Genomic DNA, 12,476 nt, shown 5'->3' with positions numbered 1-12,476 from the left:
CAGAAAGAATTCCAGCCAGGGAAGAGCGGAGTGAGAACATGGGAACAGCAATGCAGACCCCAAGGGCAGTGCAGAAGGAGGGGCAGGAGGTGCTCCAGGTGCCGGAGCTGAGGCCCTGCAGCCCGTGGTGCAGAGCAGGGTGGGGCAGCTGTGCCCCTGCAGCCATGGGGGAGCATCGGGGTGCAGAGACCCCCCTGCAGCCCATGGGGGACCATTGGGGTGCAGAGACACCCCTGCAGCCCCTGGAGGAGCCCACGCTGAAGCAGGTGGATGCAGGAAGGAGGCTGTGACCCCATGGGAGGCCCAGGACTGAGCAGGGTCCTGGCAGGGACCTGCAGCCTGTGGAGAGGGAAGCCCACACCAGAGCAGCTTTTCCTGGGTAGGACTTCTGGCCCCTGTGGGGGACCCATGCCAGTACAGCTCATCCATGAAGGACTGCACCCCATGGAGAAGTGACCCATGGGACAGCAGTTTGAGAAGAACTGTTGCCTGAGGGATGGACTCACACTGGAGACATTCCATCAAGGAATGTCTGCCGTTGGAGGGACCCCACAGGAAGCAGGGAAAGGACTACAACTCCTCTCCCTGAGCAGAAGCAGAAACAACAACTGACCATAATCCCCATTCCAATCTTCCTGCACCGTTGTGGGGGAGGAGGGAGAACATGGAAGGAAGAAGGGGTGGGGGAAAGGTGTTTTTTAAGATTATTTTACTTCTCACTCTTTTGATCTGACCCTGTTAGTAATAAATTCAATTAATATCCCCACTTTGAGTCTGTTTTGCCCATGATGGTGATCAGAGTGACATCTCCCAGCTCTTAACTCATGAATCCTTTGCTGTTTTTTTTCTCTCCTCTGTCTGGTTGCAGAAGGGAGTGAAAGAGTGGCTGTACCTGGCACCCAGCCAGGGTCAACCCTCTACACCTGGGAAGCCATAGCACATGCAACAATGGACCTCAACCAATGGAGGCCTTCCTCCTGCAGCTGGGACTCTCAGCTGCAGTCTGAAAAAAGCTCTTGGGAGTCACTGTTTTCTCTGATCAGAATGGGAGAATTTTACTGCTAGGAATTGCATGGGAACCTCCACCAAGACGTTTTCTATCTACGGGGTTTTTTTATGGAAATTAATCTTTTTGATGACCTGCAGTTTGCAACTGGCTCCCCACACCACATGCTTTTCTGTAGATCATATTGATCGAAGCATTAAAACAGGTTTATCTTTTATAAAAGAAAAAAAAACAAATAATGAAAATTTAATAATAAATTCCCTCACTAATAAACATTTGTGCTTAAGGCTTGCAGAGCCCACTATTATTTTGTTAGAACCATGTCAACCATAAAGAAGAACCATCAAAGAAACCGTATTTCAAAAATTCACTGCTCTGCTAAAATGTAAAAGAGAAATAAACCCACAGGCCCCCACTCACCAACAAGACTCTCCTGACTGAAGTCAAATCTAGACACACCAGATTTGAACCCACCTGAGCAGTAGTACTGGCCTTGCCATGTGCTTTTCAGTCTGGGACAGCAATATCTGTGCCTATGCAAACCCAGCCTCTTCAGAAAATCAATTTCTTCAGCAAGGAGATGTCCTCACATGCACCCAGGGCTGGAGGTTGGACTACCCCAGGTTCAGTTTGGGAGTGGGGGTTACCGCTAACTGGGCAGTAACAAACTGGGCAAGGGTTTGGGATCATCTGCAGGAAAAGGTGGAGAGCTGGGAAGCAGACACCGATGCGCGAGCACTCACCCAGGAAGGATGCTCCCACGATAACCACGTTCTTGCTCGTGGCCAGCTTTACCACACGGTTGGCATCTTCGGGCGTCCGGATGTTGAAAACATTTTCCATCTCCTTGCCTTTGCAGCTGAGAGCTTTGGGCCTGAAAAACACTGAGGGTGCTACAACTGCTTTTCTCGACCCCATGGTGGCTGCAGTGCCCAATCAGGACAGCAGGCACCCCTTCTGGGGCTCCAGCAGCATCCAAGACTCTCCTTTTTTCACCTTTCTCTGGGTCGGAGACATAACACGGAATAACACAAATGTTGGTGGACAACAGTTGAGCAGGGGATGCTGGGCAGCCACCCCAGACCCCAATGTGTACCCACGGGGCCAGGGGAGCACCTTCCTGGGGCAATGCAGCACAGCACAGGACAGGCACAGCTTTACAAACCTGTGCTAAACCACTGGTATGTCCTAACATTTAATGGGAAGCTTAATGGGACACAGAAAACTCACTCTGTCCTCCAGCAGTGCTTTGCAGCCAGATATTGAAAGTTTGATAAGGCTCTGAAGATGCAGGCTCCACTCTCCATTCCTGTGGGCACATTGCTGATGCTGTATCAGCTTAATCATGCCCTCCCCAGGCACTTACTGGAACCTATCTATTTTTAAATATCTGACCCGTGCCTGACTCACATCTGGAAATGGGACAGATGATCCTAAAAAATTTAGGTACCTTAAAAAACATTTACCCAGTGTACCTGCAGCTTGTGTATGAGGATTTTGAAATTATTGCCAAAGGCTTAACATCTTTTGAACCTTATTCACTTTCTGGTGTACATGGCATTTTGGCTGCAGCACTGTACACCCCAATGCCACCCATTCACACCTAGTGGGGCTGTTGCTGTGACTGGCAGCACACTGGTTTTCAATGTGAGTCGCTGCTCTGGCTGTTCCGCAGCATCCCTTCCTCAGATGATAAATTATGCAGGGACTGCATTTCTCATTCTTTGTTTTACGGCTTGGTATAAGGAGCACAAGGAAGGACAGCCAGGATGCCTTATTTTCACCTTGAATTGCCAATTTTGACAAACCTCCTACTGAAAACAAACTGACCTGCTACTTTCAGGGTGCAAGGGACAATGCCAGTCTGGGGCGATGCCTGGCATCCCAGCACATCAATACCACCTTTCCTATGGCTGGACAAGGTTCAGTCCTGAAAACTCCCATGCTGGGGGCAAGGCTCCCAAAGCTGTTAGGCTTGGGCGGCAGCAACACCTTATTAGGGCTGCAACAGTGAAGTGTTAAGCTTTAATTGCTGAGAAAGATCTTAAAGGTTGGCAGGAAATGAAAGATGAAATTCAGAGGGATGTTAGGGTTGAATGTTACTGAAGAGTAAAAAGAGTAACATGGCAAAAATTACCTCTAAAAAAAAAATAGAATACTTCCACTTTGGAGGGTTTTCTGTTAAAGAAAATATGTTCAAGGTCCTAGGGCCACCATCCCTGGAAGTGTTCAAGGACCGGCTGGATGGGGCTTGGAGCAACCTGGTCTAGTGGAAGGTGTCCTTGCCCATGGCAGGGGGTTGCTATCAGATGAGCTTCAAGTTGCCTTCCAAGCCAAACCATTCTCTGATTCTATAATTTTATAAAATATGATGTAGATATATATATATGAAATAGATGATGATATATAGATATAGAGATATGGATATAGATGTAGATGCAGATACATACAGATATATCCAATATCTTTGGTGTTCCTTGACTTTTCCACAAACACTCTTGTAAACAAATTCAGTGTCTGAATTCATCTGCCATATTACACTCCTTATCCCCAGGCACAATCTCTTCATATTCTCAGATAAAACAGTTTCTCTTGATCTTTAAGATTTTTGTCTGTAGCTTACATGTTTCCAGTCGCTATCAGCAGCTTGTTGTATTCCATCTTAAACCCATCTTTGAACACGGCTATCTTGCTCTTGATATCCACAGCTGCAACCTGAAATCATTCTTAAATAATGTTAAGGGATGAAATCCCAGATGTTAACCGAGCTCCCAGCCCAATCAATTCATCTGTCAGGTTTTAGTCTTCCATGTTAGTTTATTAGTTTTAGTCGAATAGTTGGTTGGTTTTAGTCTGTTTGTTTTAGTCCCCCCAGGCCACAGCTTGGCCAATCCAGACCTTAAATATTCCTCATTACCTTTTCACAGATCCTTGATGATCTCCCAATATAAATAAGATAATGGAGAGAAATGTTTAAGCCACTGTCTCTGCTGCTTGAAGGCTGATTATCCTAATCAGAGGGCAATTGGCCACCCCAGATCCATGTGAGGGTGCTGGCAAATGGCAGGTAAGAAATTATGGCCACACCATAGTCACACCCAGGGTGTCCTTCCCACCACAGGAGCATTGCATTAACTGTGTTTTGAATAACCACAGGCAACCTGTGCTCTGGGGCACAGAACAGGGGGCTGGGGTAGACCCAACATTTATGCAATGGCATCCAGTGAGCCAAGAACAGAGACACATTCCCTAAATACGACCTTTGCGTACCAGTGCTTGCTGGCGACAGCCTACAGGAACACACAGGACTCTCCTTACCTGCATTTCAGTCAGGACTTCGATGTCATAGGTGCAGAAGAACTCCTTGGGGCGCAGGGCAATCTGCTCAGGGTGGGAATCCATTGACTGCAAAAAAAAAAGGCATTTTTCTATCAACTGCTGGGCGTTGAACAACTGAGTGAAGAAGCCGCTGTTACCAACAGAAGTCAGTACTAGCCTGAAGTCAGCACTTATGGCACAGGTTAAGGGAGCAGTTCTACAGGCTGGAATTAGTCTCTTCAAGTAAAAGTTGTTACAAGAGGCCGATCTGGGCTCTGGTTCCTTCTCTGCTGCCTCGGTGTGGGGCTGCTACTGACCAGTTGAGGCAGTAAGTGCTTTTGAGAGTTGGCAAAGCAGCCGTAACTGCAGCTCCTCACAGCACAAACAGGTTCACAGGAGCCTCATTTTATAAGGGTGGTAAAACACTGGCATAGGTTGTCCAGAGAAGCTGTGGCTGCCCCATCCCTGGAAGTGTCCAAGGCCAGGCTGATGGGACTTGGAGCAACCTGGTCTAGTACAAGGTGTCCCTGCCCATGGCAGGGGGATGGACCAGATGACCTTCAAAAGTCCCTTTCAACCCAAACCACTCTATAATTACTTGGAAAACAATCAGTTACCAGGGGAAAGGGAAGGTAGAAGAGCAATAAGAACATGCAACATTAACATACAAGGACACACTTTCAAAAGCACCCAAGTAACGCTGCACAAGTTCCCTCAAAAGCTGAAGCAGGGCACGAGCCTGTATCTGCTCATCTTCAGCTGTAAGAGCTTCTTGCTCTTCCCAGCCTTCCCTGATCACTGGGTTGAGATGTACATTATCTTTACATGCAGGGTTGAGCCCAAGTTCATCTGCCCTGCTGACTCTGTGGAGACAAGCTCAGGCTGAGGACAAGCTGAGCATCAAGTGACCTGCTGGCTGTGCAGGCTGCTCCCTGCTCCAGTGTACCCCTCCTTGCCTGCAGCGTACCAGGAACAGTCAAGCCCTGCAATTTATCACACAGCACTGAGCTGCAGCATCTACCTGTGCCAAACAGGCATGACATTTGGCCTTGACCTAGGAGGGATAAGGGATGCAGGAATCAAGGGCTTTCCCATCTGTCCATGGGGATGGATGTGCAAGATCCTTATCCCCAGAGGTGGCTTGGTCAGGGGCTGGGATGAGCCTCTGACTTCAGTCAATGCTCTGCTGAGGAGAGACCTGCATTGAAGAACTCGAGGCAGGAGCAGGGTCATACACGTTTTACTGCAAATTCTTTAAATACTCCATGTTTACAGAGAGGAATACCCAACCCCATTGTGCCAGGAAGGGCAACATAGAGCAGTGCACTACCACCATAGGTTTTGCTGCTGCCTGGTGCTCTGGAGATGGCAACAGAGACATGGCAACACACCAGGGAGGTGGTCACGGTCCAAAGGGACAAAGAGGAACAGTTCGGCAGGACCTGGGGACAGACTGATAACAAGCTTTCGGCAGGGCAGAGGAAGGGCAGTGCTGCAGTTTCGGGGAGTAAGAAGTCTGCTGCTTATAGCATTGTGCGCTCCTCCTGCAGTAACTCTGTACGTGATTAGTCCCACTCGCAAAAGGATTAAGAAAAATCCCATTTTTCTCCTAGTCTGTTCCCAAAAATTCAGCTTTCTCTTCCATGGGTTTTGTGCACCTTCTAAAAGCAACTACAGCCAGAGGTGTTTAGTGGAGAGTTTAACAGATCATGTACAACACCTTTGGCATGTGAAATGTTCTTACTATTTAAGAGAGAGAAGAAAAGCCAGTCTAAGACTCACATGTGGGGATAAGTGTTTGGGAGAGCTGCCTGGCTGGGACAGGGACTCCAAGATTCTCTGAGCTCCCCAGCACAACCTCTGTGACTCTTAGATGCAGGTTTCAGCCAGCTGCTCCTCACCGCAGGTGGGAATTGCCCAAGCACAGAAATAGCCTGAATGATCTCAAAAAAGCCATGCACATGTTCGCCTTTCTTTAAAAATCCCTTTTTTTTGCTTCTGGAAGCAGAGTTAGATGCTGTGATCGTAGAGTACCATCCCCCATGGATGATTGAGAATCATCATAATTATGGCATGGAGCATCCCTGGGCAGCAAGAACCATGCACTCATAAAAAACCATGGTAAACAACACCATTTTCCCACATGCCTCATTTCATTGCCTTTAAGATTTTGATCCAGACACACATTAAGATCTACCCAGGTAGAAGCTGGCTAAGACAGCTACCGCTGGACCTGTGAAGAATCATATAAATCCTTGAGTGGCTTGGCTTGGAAGGGACATTAAAGCTCACCTCGTTCCAATCTGCAGGGACACCTTCCACCAGACCAGGTTGCTCCAATCCCCATCCAACCTGGCCTTGGACACTTCCAGGGATGAAGCAGCCACAGCTTCTCTGGGCAGCCTGTGCCAGGGCCTCACCACCCTCACAGGGAAGAACGCCCTAGTTTCTGTGCTGGAGTGCTCGTAGTTCAGAGTTTGAACAACTCCTTTTTTGTGTTTCATATTTCAGTCACAAACAGGAAAGAAAATTTAAGGAAAACAGAGAAATTATGAATGAGAGAGAACCATGCTGCTGCAGTGAATAACAGTGGGGAAAGGTCCTAGAGCAAACCTTAAAACTGGGGAGGAATATGGCATACCCAGAGTGATACAAACCTTACTGAGCTTTGGTCTGTCGTAGGGCAAGTGTCTGTCCATTGTGCACATGACAATCCGGTCAGAGAAACCTTCCTGGCGCAAAGTCTCTGCACAGACCAGCCCAGCTGCCCCTAAGGGAGAAGGAGACCAATGACAGCCATGTGTATGGGGCATTGGCAGATCTGAGCCCTTTACTGCTAAACCTGCCAGGGCTGAGTCCAAAATCACCATCTCCACCAGCCCTGGCCTCATTTCACTGCCCTTCCTAAGTTGAACAGCTCACACAGAAAGCTGGTCAGGGCGGATGCAGCAGGCAAGAGAAGGGACCCTCTGTCTAAGAAGTGTGCCATTAATCCTCTTGTCTGTCCCTAAAGTGTCACAAAACCACAAAGACCACACCTGAGGAGTGCTGCTAATGCCTACACACCTCTCACAAGCTCCAGGGCAGAAGCAGCTGCTCAGACCCTTGGACTTCTTAAGTCGGAGAAGGGTCTGCACACCCAGCTCCTGGTAAATTTATGGCCAAGCATGGAGGGCAGAGAGCCCTCCCTTCTCCACAGCCAAACTGTTGGTTGTGTGACTCACTGTAGAGCATTTCCCATGCTATTTCTTTAAGGGTTTTTTGTTTGCTTGTTTCAATCACAGAAAAAAAGGGCTAAATCAAACAAAAAGCTTCCTAGGGGCATGCTGTTCCTCTGCATCCAGGCAGCCTGATGGGAACATCCCTTCTTCCTTGGCCTAATTGTGAGACTGGAGAGCTCAGGTGAGAAGTCTTGAGTCTCTTCTCAGCCAAGGAAGCCTTGCTTGATAATAAGTGTTTCTAGGGACATGATTTCTGTAACGCCAAAGAGATGGACCTGGACAGTATCATGGTTTGGTCCCTCAACAAGATGCTCCCATTGATGGAGGCAGGGGACAGTAGAAGAAGAGACAGGTGGGTGGACATCCTGTGCATGAAGCCAGGAGCAAGCTGAGCCAGAGCTGATGCTGCACTGATGCCAGGATGACCCTCACATGAGCAAGGGGCCGCAGTCGATTGCCCTCAGCTCTGCTGGGCATGGCTGGATCTTGGCCCTTGCTGCAGGGCTGGATGGCATTCTCTTACCAACACTCCCCACAACCCCAGATTTGAAATCACCTTTCCCGTCCACCAAAACAGACTTTGGTCTTTAACAGACCTGTAAATATAGCTGGTAAAGCCTGAGAAAGTTCCTTCAGCAGTGGCTAATGTTGCCTGTGGAGTGACTTCACTGAGATTGTGATGACTGTCCAGTCCTGCCACACGCCAGGACATTCCAGCTGACCTCAGGGAGCAGCATATACTTTACACCCCAGCTTTCAGGCAACAAGGGCACAAGGAAGGGAAAAATGTCACCCAGCAGCAACGGAAAAGCCAGTTAGGCTGGTTTTCCCCTTTGCTTAGGCTGTGAGATGCAACTTAGATGATCCTAATTTCTACAGCTTGGATCTGGTGACCTGGGGGCTATAATCCATTAAGAACAACACCCATGTGCCAGGAGCAGCCATTCCCTCGCAGTCCCAGGTCCAGCACCCTCCATTTCACCACAACGTGGTCAAGCCTTGGCATCTAATTCAATCCAGAAATTCAGTAGATGGGCTTCACCCCATCAGGCTTTCTAAAAAAATGGCAATACACAAATGAAGATGGGACAAGAGAAAATAAAAAACAGATTGGCAGCTTTGCTATTTTGGCAGGGATTTGATATTTGTTGAGAAAGTGGAAGAATTTATCTTCAGAGAAGCACCTTGAGGTGAGAACTTTGGAGCTGTAATCGGATGAGACAGTGATGTACAAGGTCCAAGAGAAAAAAGTGTATCCATATTACAGGGACACCTGAGAGGACTTTACACTCATTAGCTGTGGAAATCTGGGGTTGCTGATGTACTTGGGAAGGGTGTAGCAGGAAGAGGGTTCAGGGTACCCACTCCAAAGGACAGCAACAAAGCTCCACAGACGGGAGCACAGGGCACCTTTGGATCAGTAGCATGTAGGACAAAAAGGCTCAGGAAGACCCTCTAGTCTGACCCTTTGCACAGGAGGGACGCAGGAGGGGGTGACACAGCACACAGACACTCTGCTCCCTGCACCCCTGCTGGGAAGGAGACACACATGGTGGTCCCAGCACATGCCATCCTTACCTGCACCAATGATCAGCACGTTGGTACTGCTCAGGTTGTAGTTGCTCAAGGAGATGCACTTTGCCATCATCTTTGTCCTCTTCTGTGTCTGAAGAGCCTGTGCCACCACCAAAAAGGAAAGCCATTATCTTTACTCAACATTAACCTGGGCAGGCAGGCAGGGATGGGGACAACTGCAGTAGTGTCATAAACCAGCTTGGATAGGAAGGGAACAACTGGGTCCTTGTACTGAACAAGGACTCAAACCCCTGCTCATCCAAATACCATTCCAATGTCCGGTGTACTACCCTTTACAAGTTACTAAATTAAAATAAATCCACCATCTTCTGCAAATCCATCCAATCCGTCTCTGAAAGGGCAGGTGAACTCTTACCCCACAGAGCTGGGAGGAGAGGGCGAATAGAAAAAGCAGTCCAGGTGTGTTCTTGTGCAATTCTGCACCAACAGATGAAGTGAGAATGAAGAAGTTCTATCAGGAATTTTATCCTGCACCTGAGCAGAGCTTGTATACCTGATATCCAAAGCTGATGGACTTGTCCAATCCCCCAGATTGGACCCTGTAAGGGTCCATCAGGCTCTGAGCCACTGGATCTGCACATATACACATGCAAATGAGCACCAAAAGAAGGCTTTTCATGGAAAGAAAGATTGCAGTGGCCTGAATGGGCTTCATTCTGCATCCTGTCAGGGGATGAGAGCCCTCTCTGCCCACACACCAGATTCCTCCCTAGCAGGAGCTGATGTCTGGGCTCAAGAGGGAGCACGGGTGGCCTTTGGCATCACTATGCCACATTCAGACAAGGCCCAAAGGCTGGTGGAAGAGGCCTGTTTCCATGGGCAAATTAAATTAAAAGTTGCTCTGAGCTTAAGGAAACATAGGACAAGCTCAGGACAAACACCCGAAAGATCTGAAACCTTTGGTTCACCCATGCTAGATACTCACACATCCCTCTGCCCAGGCATGGCTTTCCTGCCACAGGACCAAAGGAAAAGCATTTCCCCCACCCCCATGCACATAGAGCAAAACCCAAAAGCATCAGCCTTGGTTTTGGGATGTCAGTGGCCCATTACCTGCTTGCTTGCTCGGATGTACACCTTCTCCTTCTCAATCTTCACCTGAGGGTGACAGAACAGCAGCAGTTTGCAGGACAGTGAGGGCTCCCTCTGGGCAACAGCTAACAAATGGAGCAGCAATGGCAGCAGGTTGCCTGCAAGAGCAGCTCAGGCCATAGCAGGGCTCATCCCAGCTCAAGGCTGTGGGATGCCTCCTGTCTCGTACCAACCATGCACTGATGCTCAGTGTACAACTTAATTTCTATCCCAGGTTTACTTATGGTTTCTCATTCCCAGCCCACTCCTACTCGAGACTGGGCACCTACTCCCCCAGGGTCGCAGGAGGTGTCTGATGCCCATGGGTGGGTGCAAGGGAGGAAGAAGCTAGGTGAAGGTGCTGCTCTCCACTACCCACACCAGCACATCCTCGGAAAACATTCGCTCCATGCCATAAAGAACATTGCTTATCCCAAAACAAAGAGACATTTTGTGGGTGACACTAATCTGAGTGGTGTGGTTGATGCTCTAGAGGGAAGGGATCCATCCAGTGGGACCTGGGCAGGCTGGAGAAGTGACCCCATGGGAACCTCATGAGGTTCAACAAGGCCAAATACTTGCTGCACGTGGGTTGGAGCAATCTACAACATCAACCCAGGCTGGGGGATAAAGGGATCGAGAGTAGCCCTGAGGAGGGCTGGGATTGTTCAGCCTGGAATTGTTCAGCTCTAAGGAGCCCCTTCCAGTGCTTAAAGGAGCTACAAGAGAGCTGGAGAGGGACTTGAGACAAGGGCCTGGAATGACAGGACAAGGGGGAATGGCTTCTGACTGAGAGAGAGCAGGAATATTGGGAAGAAATTCTTCCCTCTGAGGGTGATGAGGTCCTGGCACAGGTTGCCCAGAGAAGCTGTGGCTCCCCATCCCTGAAAGTGTCCAAGGCCAGGTTGGATGGGGCTTGGAACAACCTGGTCTAGTGGAAGGTGTCTCTGCCCATGGCAGGGGGTGGAACAAGATGGTCTTCAATGTCCCTTCCAACTCAAACCATCCTGTGATTCTGTGTTTCCTCTGCTGCTGCAAGGACAAGGGTCTCACCTGGAACCTGGGTAAACTATCCAAGCCGGGAAAGTCCTCAATGTCACCTGTGCCGATGTTGAAGCAAGCTCCATGCCAGGGACAGCGGACTCTTCCTTTGGACAAAACCCCTGCAGGGAACACAGCAGAGCAGGGTTGATGCTGCCCTGCAGATGCCTGCCATTCTCTGGGATGGCACCTCTCCTCCAGGACACATGTCAGCTGATGTGGACCTGGATGGGCAACACTGGACTTCTCTCAACATGCACATTGGACAGGTTCATCTGTTTGGGACCAACTGGGATCCTATATGGGCAATCCCTTCTAAAATGCCCTGGATGGCAACATCCCCCACGTCTCTGGGCACAGCTCCAAAGCTGTCTGCTCTGCCTGGGATATAGCCTCCATCTCCAACCAGGATGAGGCTGTCATCTCCACAGTCTCATCATCCTTTTAAGCCCCAGTAGCACCCAGAGGAGGCAGTGCCTCAGAGCATCACTGATTTAGAGCACGTGTGTTCCAGAGCAGACTCTGACACAGCAAGGTGCCTGCACACACCTGGAAGGCACAAGCATGCCCAAAGCCATGCGTTCATTTCTCCAGGTGTTTGCTCAGAGGCTGCTACCTTGGACTTTCCTTTCCCTGCTACAGTGCTGGGGCAGAGCATTGGCTACCATGTGGCCATAGACCAGTATTGAGCTTGTGCCTGAGGCACAGCAGTGTCATCATCACCACATGTGGGGATGGAAGGGCAGCCCCTGCACTTACTGCTGCAGCAAATTCTCCAGTGAGATCCCTGTGTGACAGCCAGTCTGAGGAATGTACCCACAGGTCTCTGAAAGGGCAGGTGAACTCTCACCTCCAGGGCAGCATGGGGCTCTTCTGCCCTGCTCAACTGGCTCTCACCCCAGGTGAGGGGCTGAGAGCATGGCTGCTACAGCCAGCACTGCTGCTGGGCCAATGATGCCCAGAGGACACACAGCGCAATGCTCTGGCTGTCTTCCCCAGCATCCCACTTCCAGTAAAGAGTCCTCCTAACCTCAGTTTGGGTGATGCACTTCCACACACAGTCAGACTAGCACTGCCTGATGCTGCTGCTTAGGTTCTGGGCAGGGAGCTGCCTGAAGCCGATGCTGAGAAAGTGCCAGGACGCATATTTTTAATGCCAAGATGGGAAACCCCCACACCTCATCCCACTTCAGTCAATAACATGAGCAACATTCTTCTTGCAA

At 49.5% G+C, this 12,476-nt stretch overlaps 1 protein-coding gene across 4 annotated transcripts in view; it reads right to left on the bottom strand.

Annotated features, from left to right (window-relative positions):
• The window catches only part of AIFM3 (apoptosis inducing factor mitochondria associated 3), a 50,361-nt gene that overhangs the window by 11,979 nt on the left and 25,906 nt on the right, over positions 1–12,476 (bottom strand). For all 4 annotated transcript variants that reach the window (XM_064674525.1, XM_064674526.1, XM_064674528.1 and 1 more), the window contains exons 5-11: positions 11,266–11,375; positions 10,195–10,239; positions 9,124–9,220; positions 6,982–7,094; positions 4,325–4,411; positions 3,630–3,721; positions 1,750–1,880 (exon numbers count right to left, since the gene is read on the bottom strand). In XM_064674525.1, the coding sequence (XP_064530595.1) occupies positions 1,750–1,880; positions 3,630–3,721; positions 4,325–4,411; positions 6,982–7,094; positions 9,124–9,220; positions 10,195–10,239; positions 11,266–11,375 (675 nt within the window). The remainder of the gene's footprint in view (positions 1–1,749; positions 1,881–3,629; positions 3,722–4,324; positions 4,412–6,981; positions 7,095–9,123; positions 9,221–10,194; positions 10,240–11,265; positions 11,376–12,476) is intronic.

This window comes from Pseudopipra pipra, chromosome 18 (assembly GCF_036250125.1).
Source record: "Pseudopipra pipra isolate bDixPip1 chromosome 18, bDixPip1.hap1, whole genome shotgun sequence".
NCBI classification, from domain to species: Eukaryota; Metazoa; Chordata; class Aves; order Passeriformes; family Pipridae; genus Pseudopipra; species Pseudopipra pipra.
This window is presented reverse-complemented; position numbering and strand designations above follow the sequence as displayed.